The sequence below is a fragment of the Physeter macrocephalus genome, chromosome 9, assembly GCF_002837175.3.
Source record: "Physeter macrocephalus isolate SW-GA chromosome 9, ASM283717v5, whole genome shotgun sequence".
Taxonomy (NCBI): domain Eukaryota; kingdom Metazoa; phylum Chordata; class Mammalia; order Artiodactyla; family Physeteridae; genus Physeter; species Physeter macrocephalus.
In genome coordinates, this window is record NC_041222.1 from 86,152,794 (window position 1) to 86,164,990 (window position 12,197).

The 12,197-nt window shown below is 45.8% G+C and overlaps 1 protein-coding gene across 1 annotated transcript; it reads left to right on the forward strand.

Moving 5' to 3' along the window:
- Positions 1-2,701: 2,701 nt before the first annotated feature.
- Positions 2,702-6,340, forward strand: LOC102976902 (filamin-A-interacting protein 1-like). The gene is given in 1 exon segment (XM_055086947.1): positions 2,702-6,340. A coding segment is annotated over 1 exon segment (3,639 nt).
- Positions 6,341-12,197: the final 5,857 nt, after the last annotated feature.

The following is a 12,197-nucleotide window of genomic DNA, read 5'->3' on the forward strand; positions in this document are numbered from 1 at the left end:
TGATGCTCTCCAGCTGCTGTGGGCTTGAACTTGAGAAGGCTCCAAGCCAGCTGACTAGAATTAAAGATCCTACTTTCTTCTAAACTGCTTATTAGAACGAACTACATAATTTGTGGGCCCAGTGCAAAATGAGGGAGTGGGGCCTCTTGCTCCAAATTAATAAGAATTTCAAGATGGCGACAGCAGAGCATTCAGCCAGGTGTGGCCCTTCTGTGTGCAGGGCCTATGCGACCACCGAGTGGCTCACCAGTGAGGTTGCCCTGCTGCTTATCTGCTCTTGGTGCTAAAATGGTCATCACCATTTTAGCCTGAGGAGGAAGGGTGTCCACCTGCTCTCTAAGCACCAGAAGCCTGTGGGAGGGAGTGGAGGGGACGCCTCCTACCTTCACCTCATCAGCATCTGCCTTGCAGAGCATCTTGAGGCTATCCTGTTTAACCTGGCTCCTGGCCCAAAGAGCTCAGTTTCCTGTACTCAGACCTGGAAGGAATCCTGATGAATCCCCACAGAGAGGCCTTCCAGCAGACCCTTGGACAACCCCCACTCTGGGAATGACATTCTGAGGAAATTGCTAGCACCTGGCCATGGTTAGCTCTCTGCTCGCGGGAACTCCTGTGGGCTGCCTGCTAGGCTGTGGTTGAGCTCTAAGCAGGCTCCCAAGCCAGGTGTTGCATTTGGTGACTGAAGCACAGTCTGCTCTTCCTTCCTTCATGCTATTTCAGCTCTGTCAGGGGAGGAAGGGAAGCACACACCTCAAAGGGAAGGCTGGGCCTGCCATTTGCACTCATGATTGGCAGAGTGACAGCTGTGCAAGATGGCAGCAGGTACGCACGGGTGTGCAGAGCAGAACAGGAGTGTGCTGGAAAACAGCTTCCACAGTGGTTTCTTTTACCTTAAATTTTACCTGGGAGAAAAAGATATCCTTGAGAGCAGCTAATACATTTTATTGAAGTAATGAAACAAGGGGCTGCTTAGAGCAGAATCACGTTTGAAAATTACAGTAATTTAAAACAGTGACATAGGCTAAGGAATGGATAGATGAATAGAATAGGACATAAATTCCAGGAACAGATCCAAATATATACAAAGGAATTTGACATAGGAGAAGAAAAGCATTTTTAAAACTTTTTTTAATTTAAGAAGGGGAATTGGGAAAATTTGCTAACCATTTGGAAAAAATATTGAAGACCTTATACCATATGGATAAACTGCAGATGAATGAAAAGCTTATTTTTAATAAACATAAAAGTAATGAAAGAAAAGACAGATGAGTCTGCAGATACATTTCAGATGCAGGGGCACTCTAAACAAGACATCCAAGGCAGAGACAATGAAGTTAAAGAATAATGGTTCTGACTTCTCTCCTCCCACCTAAAACACAGTAAATGAGTAAATTAAATGTATAGATTAAACACGTCTAAACCAGATAGGCAAATGTAAAAAATGAATGATATTTATCACTCTGTATGAAAAGCATACATACTCTAAACATATATAGATTAGAAAGCCGAATACCCAGACACTTTTGGAATTGGGCAAATAAGTGAAACATTTCACAAGCAAAAATGTAGATTAGAACAATAAGTTATCTATTATATATGCAAAAGTGGCTAAGAGAGTAGATCTTAAATGTTCTCACTACAAAAAAGAAATGGTAGTTCATTGTGGCTTCTCCTTTGTCTTTGGATGTGGGGTGTCCTTTTTGGTTTATATTGTCAGCTACTGATTGGATGTTGTGATTCTACTCCAGACTAGAAGCTGATTGTCCTCTATGTATATCCTTATTTTGAGACCTAAACTAAAGGAAAGCCTTATGCTTTTCTTATGGCAGAGGGCACAGGAGCTAGGAGAGTTTTGGAATCTTTCAATTCCTCAAGAACTTCTGTTTGGAAGTGATACATAGCAAACATTCCATTGGCCACAGCAAGTCAGATGTCTGAGCCCAAAGTAAAAGGGACTGGGGAAACATATGTTATTCATGAAGAAAGAGAGAGTGAATAATTACAAACAATAATACCATCTACCACAGATATAACAATCATTTTTGCTCCCATGGCATACAGTTACTATTTTCCAACAACTGGAGTAGAAGGTTAATCATAAAAACGGCAAGGGTACAAGGGAGTATTTTATTAAATGTCAAAAGAAAAAAAAGTTCAGACAAGAGATGCTATGGGCATTCAGATAGAGTTAATATGCAAACCACAAGGACTGGGAAAGGTCTCATGAATGAGAAAGGCCTTTAGCTGGGTCTTGAGAGATGATTAGGATTTGGGTAAAAGTCATTCTAAGCAGTTGTAGCAGGATGAGCAAAGGGACAGAGGTGGACTATTTGGCCCTGTTTTGGGGGTGTTTTTGGTGGGAGGGGAATCACTGGAGGCAGGTTGGAGAGCCTGGATTTCAGGCTGGAGACAAAAGGGAGACCTTAGGAAATTGTGGGCAAGATTCAGAATTGAAAAGTTATTTTAGAAAGATTGGCTTGGCTGTCCTACAGAAGGGAAGATGGGTGGCAGCGAGTATTTCTCCAGCATGATACACAGCGGCCATTCTTCTCTCTTCAAAGTTGTACACTGGCTCTGTGAAACAAATATATTACAAAAATGTGCAAAATACAATGCCCAGAAGCTTTCGGAAAGCAGTGACAGGGGCTGTGGTGATGGATGTTCACTAAGCTTATCATGGTCATCATTTCATGATGTGGGAATGAGATCCCGAAACCAGGGTGGTGAAAGTTCATCCAACGGGCATGTCTCCTGCCCCAAGTCCTCCATCATCAACAATGCTGATGATAAAAGTCTCTCGGAAGATACAAAAAAGAAGAACAAATCAAATAGAAAGGAGGAAGATGACATGGCCTCAGGAACTGTCAAATGACACCTAAAACCATCTGGAGAAAGTGCACGAAAGAATAAGAAATCCTTGGAGTTATCCAAAGAAGACCTCATCCAGCTACTGAGTATAATGGAAGGGGAGCTGCAGGCCAGGGAAGACATGATCCACACGCTGAAGACGGAGAAAACCAAGCCTGAGGTTCTGGAGGCTCATTACGGGTCTGCAGAGCCGGCGAAAGTGCTGCGGGTCCTGCACCGAGATGCCATCCTGGCCCAGGAGAAGTCCATAGGAGAAGATGTGTATAAGAAACCCATCTCAGAGCTGGACAGACTTGAGGAAAAACAGAAGGAAACCTACCGGCGCATGCTAGAGCAGCTGCTGCTGGCCGAGAAGTGTCACCGGCGCACGGTGTACGAGCTGGAGAACAAAAAGCACAAACACACGGACTACATGAACAAGAGCGACGACTTCACCAACCTGCTGGAGCAGGAGCGGGAGAGGTTGAAAAAACTCCTTGAACAAGAAAAGGCTTACCAAGCCAGCAAAGAAAAGGAAAATGCTAAGCAGCTCAACAAACTGAGAGATGAGCTTGTGAAACTCAAGTCCTTCGCACTCATGCTGGTGGATGAAAGGCAGATGCATATCGAGCAACTTGGCCTGCAAAGCCAGAAAGTACAGGACCTGACCCAGAAACTGAGGAAAGAGGAACAAAAGCTCAAAGCCATCACTTCTAAATCCAAAGAAGACAGGCAGAAATTGCTCAAGTTGGAAGTGGATTTTGAACACAAGGCTTTGAGGTTTTTCCAGGAGCATGAAGAGACGAACGCTAAGTTCGCCAATCAGGAGTCTCACAACAGGCAGCTCAGACTCAAGCTGGTTGGCTTGACTCAAAGAATCGAGGAGCTGGAAGGGACCAACAAAAATCTTCAAAAGGCAGAAGTAGAACTTCAGGAACTAAGAGATAAAATTGCCAAAGGGGAATGTGGCAACTCCAATCTCATGGCAGAAGTGGAAAAGCTTTGGAAGCGCGTACTTGAGATGGAGGGTAAAGATGAGGAGATCACGAAAACCGAATCCCAGTGCCGGGAGCTGAGGAAGAAGCTGCAGGAGGAAGAGCATCATAGCCGAGAGCTCAAACTTGAAGTTGAGAAGTTACAGATGAGAATGTCTGAACTGGAGAAACTGGAAGAAGCATTCAGCAAGAGTAAATCGGAGTGAACCCAGGTGCATTTAAATCTGGAGAAAGAAAAGAACTTAACGAAGGATCTGCTCAATGAATTGGAGGTAGTCAAGAGTCGGTTTAAAGAACTGGAATGTTCTGAAAGTCGATTGGAAAAGGCCGAATTAAGCCTAAAAGACGATCTTATAAAGTTGAAGTCCTTTACCGTGATGCTGGTTGATGAAAGGAAAAACATGATGGAAAAAATAAAGCAAGAAGAGAGAAAAGTGGATGGACTCAATAAAAATTTTAAGGTGGAACAAGGCAAGGTTATGGATGTCACGGAAAAACTCATCGAAGAAAGTAAGAAGCTTTTAAAACTGAAATCTGAAATGGAGGAAAAGGTATACAATTTGACAAAAGAGAGAGATGAGTTAATAGGCAAACTGAAAAGTGAAGAAGAAAAATCCTCTGAATTAAGCTGCAGTGTTGACTTATTAAAGAAGAGACTTGATGGGATAGAGGAAGTGGAGAGAGAAATAACGAGAGGAAGGTCTCGAAAAGGACCTGAGCTCACCTGCCCAGAAGATAACAAAATTAAGGAGCTAACAATTGAAATTGAGAGACTGAAGAAACGTCTCCAACAATTGGAGGTCGTGGAAGGGGATTTGATGAAGACGGAAGATGAATACGACCAGCTGGAGCAGAAATTTAGAAGCGAGCAGGATAAGGCCAACTTCCTCTCTCAGCAGCTGGAGGAGATAAAACACCAAATCGCCAAGAATAAAGCAATAGAGAAAGGTGAGGCGGTGAGCCAGGAGGCCGAGCTGAGACACAGATTTCGGCTGGAAGAAGCTAAAAGTCGAGACTTAAAAGCGGAAGTCCAAGCCCTTAAAGAGAAGATTCATGAACTGATGAACAAAGATCAGCTTTCTCAGCTCCAAGTGGATTATTCTGTCCTTCAACAAAGATTTATGGAAGAAGAAAATAAGAACAAGAACATGGGGCAGGAGGTCCTCAATCTGACCAAAGAGTTGGAGCTCTCCAAGCGGTACAGCCGCGCTCTCCGACCCAGTGTGAACGGGAGGAGGATGGTGGATGTCCTCGTGACATCCACCGGCGTCCAGACGGATGCTGTTGGCAGCGAAGCGGCGGAGGAGGACACGCCAGCAGTGTTTATACGCAAATCCTTTCAAGAAGAAAACCATATCATGAGTAACCTGCGACAGGTGGGACTGAAGAAACCGATGGAACGTTCCTCTGTCCTAGACAGGTATCCGCCCACGGCCAACGAGCTCACCATGAGGAAGTCTTGGATTCCATGGATGAGGAAAAGGGAGGATGGGCCCCCAGTGACTCAAGAGAAGGGGCCTCGAGCCGGTTCCAGCCCGGGGCACCCAGGAGAGCTGGTTCTTTCGCCCAAGCAGGGCCAGCCCCTGCACATTAGAGTGACACCAGACCATGAGAACAGCACTGCCACTTTGGAGATTACGAGCCCCACGGCGGAAGCATTTCTTTCCAGTACCACCGTCATTCCCACCCTAGGGAATCAGAAACCGAGGATAACCATTATCCCATCACCAAATGTCATGTCTCAGAAACAGAAAAGCGGAGATGCTACTCTGAGCGCGGAGCGAGCCATGTCCCCAGTCACAATTACTACCTTCTCCAGAGAGAAGACACCAGAAAAAGGAAGAGGGCCGTTTGCGGACAGGCCCACGTCCCCCATTCAGATCATGACTGTGTCCACATCGGCGGCCCCGGCGGACATCGCTGTCCCTCCCGAATGCCAGGAAATGCCCGTGGGAAGGACTGTCCTCAAGGTCACCCCAGAGAAGCAGACTGTGCCAACCCCAGTCCGGAAGTACAAGTCCAATGCCAATATCATAACCCCGGAAGACAATAAAATTCACATTCACTTAGGTTCTCAGTTTAAGCGAGCCCCTGGGACTTCAGCTGAAGGAGCAGGCCCGGTGATTACTGTCCGACCTGTCAACATGACGGCGGAGAAGGAGGTGTCCACCGGCACAGTCCTTCGCTCGCCCAGGAGCCACGTCTCGTCTCGCCCTGGCGCGAGCAAAGTGACCAGCACCATCACCATTACACCGGTCACGACCTCATCGGCCGGAGGAACCCAGTCAGTGTCGGGACAAGACGGGTCATTCCAGCGGCCTACACCCACCCGCATTCCTATGTCAAAAGGTATGAAAGCAGGAAAGGCAGTAGTGGCAGCCCCAGGAGCAGGAAATCTGACCAAATTCGAGCCTCGAGCTGAGACTCAGTCTATGAAAATAGAGCTGAAGAAATCTGCAGCCGGCAGCGCTACCTCTCCTGGAGGGCGGAAGGGCTGAGGGCAGTGGCGGAGGGGGTATGTCGTGCAGATGTGACTGCTGCCCTCTGTTCGTGCCAACTCTCTACATGTACTAATTTAAGTTTTCAATATCTTGTTCATAAAATAATCAACTAATAGCCATGTGTCTTTCTTATTTTGTGGATTTGTTTTGATGCTGGGGAACAGAACTAACTAGCAAAACTACCGTGTGCTGTGTGCTTTGAGGAGGATGCTGGGCCCGAGGCAGGGCCTGACTTCTAGACCCAGTTTTGCTTCTAGAAAGTGGACCCATTAGTTAAATCAGGAAGATATGGGGGCTGGATCACAGCCTCTCCAAAGCCGGCTCCTAATTGTAAATCAAATATAATAGGCTTTGTTCCACCATAGTTGATTTTTCAAAAACTCTTTTATGAAATAGGAAATAGGTTAACAATTGTCATTTGCCTCTATCAGATTCCAAATTTGCTTCATGTGCTGGAAACAAACAAACAAACAAAACCCCCCCAAACAAAACCCATCTCCTAGTTATCACAGGGCCTGGACCTCTAAGGTTTTGCAAAAACAAAAGCCTCTGAGACGATTTCAGGAAACAATTTGAATGTGAAATAAAATGGAAACGAAATATGGAATACTAAAAACAGAGTTTTACTTATTTGTGTGAGTGTGTATTGTAAAGATTTTGGAATTTTAGAACCGTTAATGTCAGACTCATGCTCTTTTCAAGTGTGCAACTGATTTAAATTGTGCAGCAGTTTGAATAGAGCTGCCAAATGGCCCTTTATAGCTCAAGAGAGGTTGTAATGGATAGAAAATAGCGACAGTAAATTTTGATACATTGTTGCCAAGAATAAAATGACATCATGCATAAAAAAAAAGAAATGGTAATCGTGTGACATAATGCAAGTGTTAGCTAAGGCTACTGCTACCATGGTAATCATTGTGCAATATATAAGTGTATCAAATCAACACTTTGTACACCTTAAACTTACACAATGTTATATGTCAATTATATCTCAATAAACTTGGGAAAAAAAGAAAAAAAAAACCCAATGAGTTATCCTCCTCTTCTTAACCTGGTAAAGATATTATATGTTAGTAATATCCGGACAAACATCTATCAATAGTAGAATAGATAAATAATGGAGGGATAAAGTAAAAGTCCAAAAATAAGAGATTTGTTGAAAAAGCTTTGATACATCTGTAGTGATGGAACCCCAGAGGTCATTAAAAATGACATCGTACAGAAAGATATTGAAGATATCAGATGACTTTAATTAAATTCTCTTTGTATATCCTGTGGCTGCCAAAGTGTTGCAGTCTCTGCTGTAGTGTTTAAAACTTGGGTGTTTCTATTCAGTGAATTAGTCCCCTACCCCTAACATTACTGTGAGGTTGATCTCCATAGGATTGACCAGTTGTGCAATTCATCAAGACAAACAAGGAGGATCTGATTTTGGATTTAATATTGTCATTTCATATGCATTAAGAACCAAGAAGTGCCCAGCCCAGTGCTGGTCCTGTGGAGATGGCTAATATGGAGAGCAGGTTTTCCTCCTTCCCTCTCTCCTTTCCTCCTTTCTTCCTTCCTGCTTGCTCTGTTTTTCTACCTTTCTCTTTTTTTTTCTGCTTATCTTATGTCCTTCTCTGATCCATTTTTTCTTTTGTGTCCTCCTTCATGTAATCAGCTTTGCCCTGTACTCCACATGCACCACAATCCAGAGTTACGGAGATGGATGGATACCAGCCAAGCCCTCAGGGCATCTCAGTATATGGGGGAAGCACATCTGAGCTAGAGAGAAGCCTTAGCACAAGGATATCTGAAGGTTTGTGTTGCCCAGGAGCCCTCACACATTACTTGTGTCCCCAGACATAGGTGGATTCACAGGGCAAGCCAAGCGCACCAGCAAAGGGTGTGCACACGACAGAGTCCCACATGCCACACAGCCCATGTTATGTTTGGGTCATAGTGAGGAGTTTGGCGTAAATGGAACATTCAGTGTGAGCGGGAATCTGAAACGACTTGCCACCTTCCAGCTAATAAGGGGAGAAATCTGTTTGGCATTAAGCTAAGGACAGGCATCCCAGCAAAGCCCGCCAGTCTCCACAGACTCAACTGTGACCCCACAGGCTCTCAGATACTCTCTGGCCTTTGCTTGGTGACCTACACTGCCCTCGACCTTATGGCCTTCATGGCACACTGCTGGCCTGACGGGTTTGCTGGCATCTCCTCCCTCCCCGCCCTTTGGACTTGCTCTCACCCACATTCAGAGGCTGTTTTGTTCACACCACACCACAGGGTCTGTCTCAGACGCAGCATGCGGGTCATCAGAAAAAGGCTAGAATGGTCTCAAGCTGCAGCTACGGTGTTTTGTTACTCTAGCACTTCATTCATACTGATGAAGTCCAAACCCTCAGCCTGGGGTGGCAAGGGGCCCTGTCCCCCCACTGGCCAGGTCTCCAGGACCATTTCTTACCTCTTACATTTCCCCTCCACTCCTTGGTCCTGGCATGCCAAGCCCTAGGCTGCTTCCCCCTCCCGCGCCCCCAGCAAAGCTTCCCCCTGACCACGCGGTATTCCCATTGTCTGGGACACAACTGCTCCAGCTCCTTCATGGCCCTCCAAACTCTGCCTTAGAAGGTGGGGGTGCGGTCAGCTCATAGAAGGCCTTCAACAATCCTGCACCCTGGTATTCATCCTCAGAGTGTGGGCTGAACCTAATAACTTGCTTCTAATTAACAGAAGATGGAAAAGATGATGGGCCCTCACTTCTATGACTTGATAGCAAAGACTGTGACCCAGTCTTGCACGTTTTGATGAAGCAAGCTGCCACGTTGCAGAGGCCCACGTGGAAAGGAATTAAGGTCCTTGGTCCAACAGCCTGCAAGGAACCGGATCCTGCCAACAACCATGTGACCTTGGAAGCAGCTCCTTCCCCGGGCGAGCATTAAGATGAACATGGCCCAGCTTGGCTGCAGCCGACAGGACATCCTGAAGCAGAAGATTCAGCTAAGATGCGCCTATGTTCCTGACAGTACAGAAACCATGAGGTAATGTGTGTTGTTTTAAACTTCTAAGTTTTGGGGTAGTTTGTTATTCAGCAATAGATAATCGATACAGAAGGCACCTGCTGTGGAAGCCCACCTCCACCCCTGTCACCAGACGTCCTCTCAGTCAAGCTCAATGTCCCTCTTTGACCTCCCAGAGCACTCTCTGTGTACCTTTATCATCATACCTGATCCCAATTCTGTAATCATCTCTTTATAGAGCTCATCATGTAATGTTCCTTTGTGTCCCAAACTCCTAGCATGTTTCCTACTCATGAACAAGGACCGACAGGTGTTTGCTAAATGAGTGTGAAAAAGTTGGACCTAAGGTGATGTGAGGTCACAGGAGATTTTTTAAATTAAAATTTTCATTTTGTGATAAACATTGACTCACATGTTGTTGTAAGAAATAACAGAAAGATCCTGTGTACCCTTTACTCAGTTTCTCCCAGTGGTAACATCTTGCAAAACTATAGTGGGATATTAGAACAGGAAATTGACCTTGATACACTCCACACTTATTCAGATCTCCCCAATACACGTCATATGGCTCATTTGTATGTGTATATCTGTGTGTATCTAGTTCTATGCAATTTTATCCTAAGTAAGATCATGTATCCACTACCACAGTCATGATAATAAACATCTCCATCTCCACAAAATCTCACATGTGGTCCTTTTATAACCACACCCACTTTCCTCCCACTCCCATCCCTGACTCCTGGCACCACCAATCTGTCCTCTGTCTCTATAATTCTGTCCTTCAAGAATGTTATACAAATGGAATTACAGGGTCTGTAACTTTCTAGGATTGTCTTTTTCACTCAGCATAATTCCCTTGCAATCCATGCAAGTTGTTTGAATTTTTATTACAGAGTGATGTTCCATTTACTAGTTTATTTCTTTTTATTGCTGAGTGATGCTCTATGGTAAAGAGATACCAGTTTGACTATTCACCCATTGAAGGACATTTTGGTTCTTCCCATATTTTGGCTCTTACAAATAAAGCTGCTATGAAAATCTGTTTACAGGTTTTTGTGAGAACATGTCTTCATTTCTATTCAATAAATGTCTACGTATGCAACTGCTGGATCATCTGATAAATGCAGGTTTAATTTTATAAGAAAATGCCAATCTGTTTTCCAGAGGGGCTGTCTCATTTTCCATTCTCACCAGAAACATCTGAGTGTTTCAGCTTCTCTGCATCCTCAACATTTGGAATTGTCACTTTTTATTTTCACCATTGTGATAGGTACATGGTGATGTCCCACTGTGATTTCATTTTGCATTTCCTTCATGGCTAATGATGTTGGCCATCTCATTGGCCTATTTGCCATCTGTGTATCTTCGTCAGTAAAATGTCTGTTCAGATCTCATGGCCATTTTCTAATTGGATAGCTTGTTCTTTTCACTGTGGAGTTTTGAGAGTTCTATATATTTTCTAGATTTAGTCCTTTGACAGATTTGTGTCTTCTCCCAATCTGTGTAAAGTTTATGTTAAGGTTGACTTTTTGGTCTGTGGATATCCAGTTGCTCCAGGCCATTGCTTGGACAGGCTGTTCTTCCTCAACTGAATCCCTTCTGCACATTTGTCAACAATCATTTGGGCTTACTCATCAGCCTGGGTCCAAAAAAAGAGATAGAAACCAAGCAGTATGTTACACGGGAGAAGTGTAATACAAGAATTATTAACTGTAATAAAATAATAAGTATAGGATATACAGAAATCTATATGGTATAGGGTTTCTCCTAAGGCTGAAGGAGAAACCCGAAGGAGAAACCCAAAGAAGGACAACACTGGGAGGAGTTCAGACTCCCTTGAAGAAGGTGTGGTTTGGCCACCAAATTGCAGAGGAGCTCATTGGTTTAACCAGACTGGAGTTGCTGGGTAATTCAGGCACCCCACCCCACCCCCAGAGTGCGATAGACAGGGAGCAGGTAGTCAGCACCGAGTGGGACGGCCTGGCCTGGGGTCTGTAGGCTGGAGGAGGAGGACTTTAGGGCAGGCAGACTGCACGTGCAGTAGGAGCAGCCGCCTCTGCATGCCTCCTACAGACCCCAGGGGCTGCGTGGCCTCCAGAGGCTGCGTGGCCTCCAGGGGCTGCGTGGGCCCCAGGGGCTGCGTGGCCTCCAGGGGCTGCGTGGGCCCCAGGGGCTGCGTGGACCCCAGGGGCTGCGTGGCCTTGCAGAAGGAGCCCTGGAACACAGGTGGCTGCAGGCAAGCTGCCCACAGGCTCTCATGTCTGTGTGGAGAAGGCTGCCCTTTAAAGAATGGCCCAAATCAGTTCTTCAGACAGAGAAACAATGACCGAGAAGGAATCCTGGGGCACCAGCAAGGAAGAAAAAACACTGGAGAGAGCAGAAATATGGGTAAGTACAATAGATTACCCTTCTCACCAGTTCATTAAGTCATATCTGACGACTGGAACAAAAATGATAATACGCCAACGCCAACACTCACTCCAGCCCTGCTCACCACATCTCGGCCACCACAGGGCTCCTGCGCCATTTGAAAGCAGAGGGGCTCTGAAGCCACCTGTGTCCCCATGTGTGGTAGGACACTGCACCTGCAGGACTTTGAGAGGGGTGAGATGATTGAGGGTCTCTTTGGAGGGGGTCACCTTGGTGGGGTGGCCCTGAGTGTGGGAACAGCAGGGTGACCATCGGAGTGGAGGCTGCCAAGGCCAGGGTGGCCTCCAGGGAGCGAGGGCCAGACCCCCAAATCTGAGCCAGACCCCAGATCCTGGCTGTTGCAGGGGAAGGACACAACACTAGTCCCCAGGCGTGGGCTGCCCCACCCCTCTGGCCACTAGGAGGGGGAGACCAGAGCA